General features: G+C 33.7%; 1 protein-coding gene and 1 long non-coding RNA gene across 6 annotated transcripts in view; both read right to left on the bottom strand.

Moving 5' to 3' along the window:
• Positions 1–103: 103 nt before the first annotated feature.
• On the bottom strand, positions 104–2,080 carry LOC149131573 (uncharacterized). The gene is made up of 2 exons (XR_016237477.1): positions 1,937–2,080; positions 104–857 (listed from the first exon to the last, which is right to left on the bottom strand). It is a non-coding gene; the product is annotated as an uncharacterized LOC149131573 (long non-coding RNA).
• Positions 2,081–2,232: 152 nt separating this feature from the next.
• The window catches only part of LOC106867440 (polyunsaturated fatty acid 5-lipoxygenase), a 17,529-nt gene continuing 9,761 nt past the window's right edge, over positions 2,233–10,000 (bottom strand). For all 5 annotated transcript variants that reach the window (XM_089337881.1, XM_089337884.1, XM_089337880.1 and 2 more), the window contains exons 7-16: positions 9,514–9,609; positions 8,633–8,729; positions 7,651–7,768; positions 7,039–7,131; positions 6,361–6,421; positions 5,591–5,696; positions 5,278–5,369; positions 4,580–4,762; positions 3,827–3,990; positions 2,233–2,909 (exon numbers count right to left, since the gene is read on the bottom strand). In XM_089337881.1, coding sequence (XP_089194007.1) covers positions 2,795–2,909; positions 3,827–3,990; positions 4,580–4,762; positions 5,278–5,369; positions 5,591–5,696; positions 6,361–6,421; positions 7,039–7,131; positions 7,651–7,768; positions 8,633–8,729; positions 9,514–9,609 — 1,125 coding nt within the window. In that variant the 3' untranslated portion in view covers positions 2,233–2,794. The remainder of the gene's footprint in view (positions 2,910–3,826; positions 3,991–4,579; positions 4,763–5,277; positions 5,370–5,590; positions 5,697–6,360; positions 6,422–7,038; positions 7,132–7,650; positions 7,769–8,632; positions 8,730–9,513; positions 9,610–10,000) is intronic.

The following is a 10,000-nucleotide window of genomic DNA, read 5'->3' as shown; positions in this document are numbered from 1 at the left end:
ACGTTCAATGTAAGCGGGGGGGGGGGGGATGAAAAAGTTATAATTTGAGTTGAAGTGAGAGGTGCTGCAATGGCTGATCGAAATAAAACTGAAATTTTCGTCGTTAATTTTGCGAGAAATTTATTTTCATTAAATTTTACTTAATTCAAAAGAGAAAAAAATAGAAAACAAAATCAAGGATAAAACATGTTACATTTTGATTTTAATTGATGTGGAGTCAGACACAGATAACGAACACATACACTTACAAACACAAGCGATATAGCTGTGTATTTTCCTGATTGATTCTTATTTATAATTGCCGAAAAACAACAGCACAGAAGTCGGACGTTAATCAAGCAAACGCAGGCATGAAAATCTGATGACAAAATTTAAGGGAGTTACTGTAACAGTTTTACAATTTGTCAAATTATTGGGGGTCGTAATTAAATACAGAAGCAAAGAAGTCAATTGAGCAATCAGTTGCAAAAATATTTTGGTAAATAAATTAATTTCGAAAGAACTCGGTATTTAATTTTGTCTGTCTGTCTGTCTGTCTGTCTGTATGTATTAAAAGATTTGTTACAAAAAGTTTTATCGATGCAGGCGTGCTTGTGTGGTAGGAAGACTGCCTCCCAAATGGTTCCTGGTTCAGTCTCACTGTGTGGCACCTTGGGCATGTGTCTTCTACTATAATATCGGGCCGATTAAAGTATTGCGAGTGGATTTGGTAAACGGAAACTGAAAGAAGCCCGACGTACATATGTGTGTGTGTTTGTGCCAGTGTTTGTCGTCCGCCACCGCTTGACATCTGGTGTTGGTCTGTTAATGTTACCGTCATGTAGCGGTTCAGCCAAAGCGAACGATAGAATAAGTACCTGATTAAAAAAAAAAGTACAAGGGTAGAAAGAGTCGCTGTGCGTTTGTGTGCATGTGTATGTATGTGTGTGAATGTGTATATATCTGTGTGTATATGTGTGTGTGTGTGTGTGTGTGTGTATGTATGTATGTATGTATGTGTGTCTGTGTGTGTGTGTGTGCTTGTACGCTTTGCATTTGTGTGAATCTACATATTTATGTATTTATGTCTATATGAACCAGGAGTCAACGTGTGTGTGTGTGAGAATGTGTGTTCGTGTGCTTGTACATCAAAGTTTTTGAGAGACAGACAAGAAAGGAAAGAGAGAGAGAGAGAGAGAGAGAGAGAGAGAGAGAGAGAAAGGAAGAAAGAAGGAAAGTAAGAGGGACAGAAAGAGGGGGCGCAAGAACATAAAACGCGTAAACAGATAAACGCTGATAGGCGAGTGTTCCACATGGCCAATCTTCACGCTAGCGACATCAGTTCAGCATATATACCAGTAAATCCCCACTGTCAAACGTTAAGCTCAAAGATAAACAACACGTACATTTTCTGTCCTAAACAACAATATTTGGTCTGTATGTATGTAGTATGTATGTATGTATGTATGTATGTATGTATGTATGTATGTATGTATGTATGTCTCTTCTATTTTTTATTATTATAAATCTTCCACTGAGGAGGGAGCCGGTTTCCAACAAAGAAAGATATAAGGCTCCATCTTTGGGATGTAGTTAAAACATAAACAACTTCACATTTGGAACTTGAGAAAAGTCTTGCATATCTTTACTGTTCCCCTCGCAGATTGCACTTGCAATGTACGAATTAGCCGGTCGATTTCTCTTCCTGAAAATCCCAGTTTATCCAGATTCTCCTTTAAGCATTTACTAACAAAACTTAGTGCTCCAATTATTGGTATGAATATGAATTCATAGTCTGGATATACAAGCTGGAGTTTTCGAAGCAGTTGTCCATAGATATCCTCTTCTTTTTTTATTTTCAAAGAGATATTTGTATCTGCAGGGCAGCCGACCTCTATGATGGTACACACCTTTGCTCCTCTGTCCCAAACAACAATATCTGGCCTGCTATGCTTACATTTGATTGAAGTTTTTACGGGAATATTCCACCAGTATTTCTTTCGTTGGTATTTATGAGTGTATTCCATAACAGAGGGATTTTCTAAGTTCATTTCAGGACAGTCTTTTTTGCGGATATGTACGGTCATAGAGGTCAGCTGTCCTGCGAAAATCAAAGAGAAAGAGAATAAATATGGACAACTGTTTCGAAACATCCAGCTTCTACATCCAGATTATGAGTTCATATACATGCAATATAAAATTTTTCTGTATAAAAGGTAGAGGTGGAAGCAGCACAGAAGTAAGTCTAAGACATTTCAATTTAAAAGAGAATTTAATAAAAATGATTAAAAAAATTAAATAAAGAAAATATTACTGGTTTCGATGTAATCAAATATAAGAAAAATTTATAAAAATTAGAAGTAAAAACAGTTTATCTTCTCTCTGGGGGTCCATAGATGCATATACATGAGCCCTCACTAGAACTGTCAGCATACGTAAAACTTCCCAAAAGTCAAGCATACAATTGCATGTTCAAATATCCAGAAAGACAGATCACATGTATGGGTATACAAACATAAAACAAATGTATACAGATTTGTATGTACATGCACTGAGTCTAAAAACTTGCGCATAAAAATGCAAACATGGATAACTACTCTGTTGATGCTGCTGAAGGTCCAAAGAAGGAGCTTTGGATCTAATTTAGAAACCCGCCCTTTCTCCATTGACGAGAAATGTAGAAAAAATGTAAATAATAGCAAACCCGCAATCTGTATGTATACATCTGTGTGTCTTATTGTACATACAAACGTACACACATATATATATGAGTGTGTGTGTGTGTGTGCATGTGTGTCCGTCCGTGTCTCCAATTTTAAATACTAATAGCATTAGGAATGTTGGCTGGGTCAAGAACTTTGTAAGGTTTTTTCAGGGTCTTATTTCTTGCTTTGATTTCGCCACTGATAGTTTTCAGATTTTTCTGGAATCTAAAAAACACAGAAAAACAGAAAATCAGAAGATTAGAAACAAATATTAAACAAATATTATGCATGGTCTACATATACTTATTTTCAATAAATGTTTGTCATATCATGGTAACCCCAAGTTGGTACGGACTGTGACCGCTTCTTGTTTAGGAAGAATTACTGCATCATTTTGAAATTTTTCTTCGTCTCTTTTTAAACAACGTAAGATGTGTTGATTTGAGGGACATTTTACTCTATTTCTAACAGATCAAACGATTTCGTGGACATTCTCCATTGTTTTATTTACAATTTGTAACGATACTTCATAAAAATTAAGCAAAAGTAACAGATATACATACATATGCATATACATACACCTAATACATGCACACACATATATGTTTATATATATTTAAATCTATATATATTTATATATATATATATATATATATAAAGAAAGAGAGAGAAGATAGGAAGTGGAGCAATGATTAACAATGAGAAGTGGTTCATTGGTGTTTAAAAGTCATTATTTAATAATATTTGGAACCATTTACAGCTGTTTCTATTTATTAAATCGGAGTAAATTTACGTTTACCTTGTTATATTTAATAAATATTTTCAGAATGAATAGAGGGAATGAAAGGCAAAGAAAAAGGAAAAGAAAAGAGAATGAAAAATGTTCCTTACAGACTGTAGGCTTACATTTTAGTGGAAATTTACAAGTCACTATATATATATATATATATATATATATATATATAGTTATACCGTACTTCACTACGTTCTTAACAGAATATACCATAACTATATATATATATATATATATATATATACATACATATATATATATATATATATATATATATATATATATATATATATATATATATATATATATATATATATTTATGTATGTATAATTTGATGTTGATACTTACTCTCTGACACATACAAGAGCTTTCGGATCATAGATATATTGCGTTTCAAAATCCCCTAAAGATTTAGTTGTCTTCGCACTCAATAAGTTTGTAATTGCCATAACATCTAAAGTCGTAGCTTTATCGGGCAGGGCTGCAATGATATCCTCCTCTGTTCTTGGTGTCTAATAATTAAAATAATGAGAAAAAGAGAAGAGAAAAAAATACTCTTTTTAATTAATTAAACGATAAATAAACGTCTTAATGTTCTTATATAATTCCACTCACTGGCGCGACTGTGTGGTAAAATGTCTGCTTCTGAACCACCCTGGGCAAGTGTTTTCTACTATAGCCTTGAGCCGGCCAAAGCTTTATGTGTGTGTTTGTGAAGCCGAAGACATTGGAAAGCTTTTTACAAAACATAAAAACTTCCTGACACAAAGTTTGTATAATTCTGTCATTTTTTAAGATATCTCTTTTTCATGTAATTGATACTTTTATTGTACGAAAATCTTTTAGTCCTCCTTGTTTCATCAGACGTTGACGATCTTACACGTTAAAGGTTCTCGTTCGACCCTCTCGGCCTTGAACAGAATTCTAGGTCTTAATTCAAAATTTTGTAACATGCTAGAAGATGAAATGGGTCTGTAATTCTCCGAAAATCTCGTAATTCTTTATCCACAATTTATAACTTGATCAAATAAAAAAGCGATGGTAAATAAATAAATACCGAAGCTAATACATTTCTGTAGTTTACCAAAGAGCAGTACATACTTTGTCTTTTAACAACGGAGTCCTTATCATTGATGGATAATTTGAAGGAAACGCATATTCTTCATACTGAAGGAAGTTGGCGTGTGCATGTGACACACTTGAGGTAAAGAGGACAGTAGTTATAAACAATTTCAATTCTTCTTTTGAAGGTATATGACCTTTACCATCCTTCATTGGTAAGCCCTTTATAAAAGATAAATAAATTTATTAGAATCGATAACGAAAAAGAATAAAGAAAATAAAAAGCACATTTCAAGAATATCTTTTTATGTGTAATTAATTTCCATCTATAAAAAATGGCTCGCTTCGAAAAATGTTTAATGAACTTTGACTTAATTATCTCGGGTTATGTCATGCTGATGGTTTCAAATAAGAATAAAATGGTACTATTACTGATTACCTACGATTAGAAATTTGAACATCTTTCTAATGAGTAAGAGAAAAAAGATTAAATAAATATATTTTATGTATATGGAGTGGAGCCTCGCTCTAAGAACGCTTCTCATGAAAACATCGGTTTGTGAACAACTTTTTGAACATAAAGTTGAGAACAAAAACAGGACAATGGAGACACACAAAGAAACCGAATGAAACAAACATGGAGAGAAATATTTTCTTTGAAAAGAGAAAAAATAGAAGAGAGAGATAGAAGACGTCCAGTCCGTAGAACGTCCGTGCAGGAAAAGAAAGATGGTTACCTTTAGACCGATGCCACCATGTATGGCCTCCTTCGAAATACACTCTACCCAGTTCTGTAACTCATCGTCGTCAGTGACATCTTGTTCATTGACTGAAATTGTAATTAGCAATGTAATTAATCACATATTTGAAGTTATCAATATATTTAAGAGTAACATTGGTAATATATATATAGAAAATTTAACCATTCGGAAATTAAAAGCAGCAAATTAAAAACACAAGTTAATATTTTCTTTACAAGTTATACACGTGTTTTAACTGTTAGAAAAAAAATCATATATAGATGTCATAACAATATAATTCCGTAATTACCATAGTAGAGATCTATGTAGCTAGATGCATAGTGATGAATACAGTCGTATAATTTAATACAATCATCTCTGTAATAATATTTGGGTAGCACGTCCGTCTCATGTACCTACAATAGGAGTAAAAAAAAAGCATTCACCAATCGTACAATGCTTTGTTTAATGTGGTGGTCTGAAACTCTACCGTATTAAATTAGGTGTAGTCTGTACTCCCTGTTATGTACTGAGTTGTCTCTTTGTGTTCATTCTATATAAATCAATTTTTGAATATAGTTCTTGTATGCAAATGTATACACATATGAGTATATATATATATTATACAACAAAATTTTATATCTTGGACATAGAGTTACCCAAGGTTTCGCACCCACAAAGCCGAAACCTTGTCAACAGCTCGTCAGAATCTATATGAATACAAAATTTCAAAATATTTACGTCGCAGACGTGAGGAAACGCTCAGAACTCGAAGAATACAAAACAAAAAAAAAAAAACGTTAATGAGTACGGGTTATTTCCCTTTAAACAGAGGGGAGCCCCCCCCCCCCCCCCCCCCCCTTACAATAACATTAACTGTGATGCTAAACAAATTGCAATCTAAGTATAGCAGACAGAGTAGAGATCTTGGCCAAGAGAAATGTTTTATAACTAAAAAACCACAAGCCGAATTTTGCCTCTAACTCCAAAAGCTACCTGATCAACCCGGTCAAGTCCGAGATTGGTATCCTTATGATTCAATAAAGTTCAGGGGTCATCTTTGTATGAAAAGATAATTACCTTTCTCCTTGCAAATTCTTTTGAAGGTATTCCATCAATAGAAAAGTCCCAAAGCTGTATACTGAAAAAAAAAGAAAAAAAAAAAAACATAACGGGAATACTAGAATTGAACTGGACTGTTCTCAAAAATTAAGTAAAAAAAAAACGGAAAAATAATCCAGAATCCTTGTCCGGTACCTGATCAATCCCAATGGTAGTCATGGAATGTGAAGGTGGCTGTAGAAAATTTAGTAACAGTAATAAATAGTTTATTCTTATCGAATACGAGCCAAAGCTTCGTTTACCCACTCACTCAAATATATATATATATATATATATATCCTGTGATAAGTAGTGAGATGGTTGAAACGTCGGCACGCCTGGCGAAATTCTCAGTGGCATTTCGACCGTCTTTATGTTCGAAAGCCACCGAGGTCGACTTTGCATTTCGCTCTCTCGTGGTCGATAAAATAAGTACCAGTTAAGCACTGGTGTCGATGTAATCGAATTATCCCCTCCCCCGAAATCGCTGGCCTTGAGCCAAAATTTGAAACCAATATATATATCATATGTATATATATATGTGCGTATGTGTGTGTATCTCATGTGTATGTACATGTATTTATATGTTTCATATATATGTATATTATGTGCATATGTGTGTCTGTGTATGCGGGTATATATGCAAAAACAACGTACCCTTTGTATATCAGTTGAAACATTCCGTCTATTCCAACGGTCATCGTCTTGTCAACCCAGCCGCCAGGCGACACCAGCTTTTTGAATCCTCGGCTAAAATTACAAAAGTTCAATTATTAATACATATTGCATAAATTTTTGAAATGAAACACACGCGCACACATGCTGTCTATTCTTCTCAGTTATATATAAGCAAAAAAACTACATAACTTTCCATGACCTAGCGGTGCTGGGCGTTGAGATCACTATCACAAAAGAAATCACTTTAAACTTGCTGAAATACGATTCAGGATACCTTACTAAGTATAGGAGTGAATGTTATATGCAAGATTAATTTTAGGGATCTGATCAAAGTAGAAGACTAATAGAATATGAATAAAATGGAAGTATACATAAATAAATATTATTTTGCATCCTACTGTTGAAAAATAAAATGATATATTATGGTTTATTATTATTTATATTTTGAAGTACATATACACGGGATCATCAGACCCTTTTAAGCATTTAGTGCCTTTACGGGTCATAATCTGGCCCTGCTAACGGTAAAGTAAGATGCCACTTGACTATAGATTTATATTGTTGTGCTGACAAGAGAAATAAAAGGCTTACTTGTTAATTGCCAACAGGTACAGTGTGTGAGGTGCCAAAATCTTGTAGAGAGGATGCGAAACAGAGATATTTCTGTGCATGGAAAGAATAATTCCTTCCATTAATAAATGTGTCAAACCTACAAAATATATATAAATAAAAAAAACAATCAAAACTTCTTAATTTTGTTAATCATCTAATGTTGATTAATTATCTCTATTTCGTCATGAGTTGCTTATTGTTACGATAAGCTTTCGTATTATTTAGCGTAACTGAACGAGCGGAAATTCAAAAATAAAAGTCGTGAGATCTAACGACTGGATGCTAAAGCTCGTTGAAAACCATAAAAGACGTAAGAAGCTTCATTCTGTTATGAAGGAGAGCAAAAAGTTTTCAAGTGAGTTTGCATAATACCCAGGTTGAGCAGCATGATGGAACTGCAGCAACTGTAGTTGCAAAGAAAGTGAAATCAATAGCAATGCAAAATGCGTTGATAGATGGGAACAAAATCCTCTGCGTGGCAAATATAAAGATTTGCTGATCGAAATCGAAAAGATATGGCACTTCAAGACGGTTGTAATACCAATGATTGTAGGAGCACTTGGAATGATCAAAAAAGGAACTGAAAATTATTTAAGAATAATCCCTGGCTTACCATCCATGCAAGAAGTGCAAAAGATTGTCTAAACTGGTACATCACACGTATTGAGAAGAACATTGTCTCACTGTGAATTTCCTTTCTTTTCCCCCCTTTATTGTATGTTTACTTTTTTCTTTTTTCTCTCTGTCTTCCCCCTTTTCCCTATCACACGCTTTTGTAAATGAACAATCTGATGTGTTTGTTTTAATGGCCTACCAATGTATACAATACTTTTCTCTGCCCTACGTGTCAGGAAGATACTCGGCGAGAAATGGAAACAGAATTTTAAGAAGATACTAATGAAAAAAAAAAAAAAAATAATAATAATAATAATAATAATAATAATAATAATAATAATCATACCGAGGTGCACGAGAGACTGGTGGTAAGTGGCATCAGCCAGATTATACCACATTTTAGCAAGGGTCCAAACGACAGGATCATCGGTAGGAAGAAACACCTAAAGGAAATGACCAAAGAATCTAATTTTATATATATATATATATATATATATATATATATATATGGGAGAATGTACGAAAAAACAACAACAGACGAGGACAGGTGGTGTAAACAACAAAAGGATGTATTAGTATGACGCTCGGTTGTCAAGTGATGGGGGTGGGGTCAAACACAGAGACACAAACACATACACACACACGCATATATATATATATATATATATATATATATATATATATATATATATATATATATATATATATATATATATATATATACATACATACATGCACACACACACACACACACACACACACACACACACACAGAGTTTCGAGGCAGCTAACCCATCATGGATGTATATGATATATACATATTGTTGCATAACACGAAGAAGTGTTTACACACATACACACATTCTGTGTGTCTGTATATATATATATATATATATATATATAGATACACTCTTTGACTTGTTTCAGCGCGTGTACTGCTGCCATATATATAAACAGAGAGAGATAGATAGATAGATAGAGAGAGAGAGAAGGAGAGAGAGAGAGGAAGAGAGAGAGAGAGAGAGAGAGAGAGAGAGAGAGAGAGAGAGAGAGAGAGAGAGAGAAGGAGTTGAAGCTGGAGAGAGTATCATAAATATTTGGTGTAAGTAAAAATTACGCCAAACTGAAATACTCAGAGTTTTACAGAAAAACATGGCGGAGAATAATTCACTAAATTTGAATAAAATATACATTTGGTTACAAGAAAATATTCTAGAAAATTCTTACAGGATTGTCTGATCCTTTTTGCTGTTGCAGTTGTATGGCAATTGGTACCAAATCATCTTCGGAATTCAACATAAATAACCCAATAGGAGCACACATCTGTAATTAATTATGCCAAGTATATACCAATCAAAATCTCAATCAATGAATATATTTGGGAGATTGGAACGAAAATAAAAGATCCAATTTTAACCTAATGTGGATTTCTCACGTTTATTTAAAAAAGAAATAAAATCGAGGTGGTGGTCACGGATTTCTTCTATCTTTTGCCAATTTCAGTTATTAGACTGCGGCAATGCTGATGCACCGTCTTGAAGAATTTGAGACGAATTCAGTGATTTATAAAGACGGTACTTACTAAAATACACTTCATTTTCAAAATTGAATAGAATCTGTAGACAGAAGCCTCCCAAAACACTTCTGCTCTATCGGTTTGTTTGCCGAACCGCTAAGTTATGGTGATGAAAACATACCAACATCGGTTGTCAAG

Source organism: Octopus bimaculoides, chromosome 20 (genome assembly GCF_046866305.1).
Source record: "Octopus bimaculoides isolate indiv1 chromosome 20, ASM4686630v1, whole genome shotgun sequence".
Lineage (NCBI taxonomy): Eukaryota > Metazoa > Mollusca > Cephalopoda > Octopoda > Octopodidae > Octopus > Octopus bimaculoides.
Note: the sequence above shows the minus strand (reverse complement) of the source record. Positions and strands in the feature narration are given on the sequence as shown.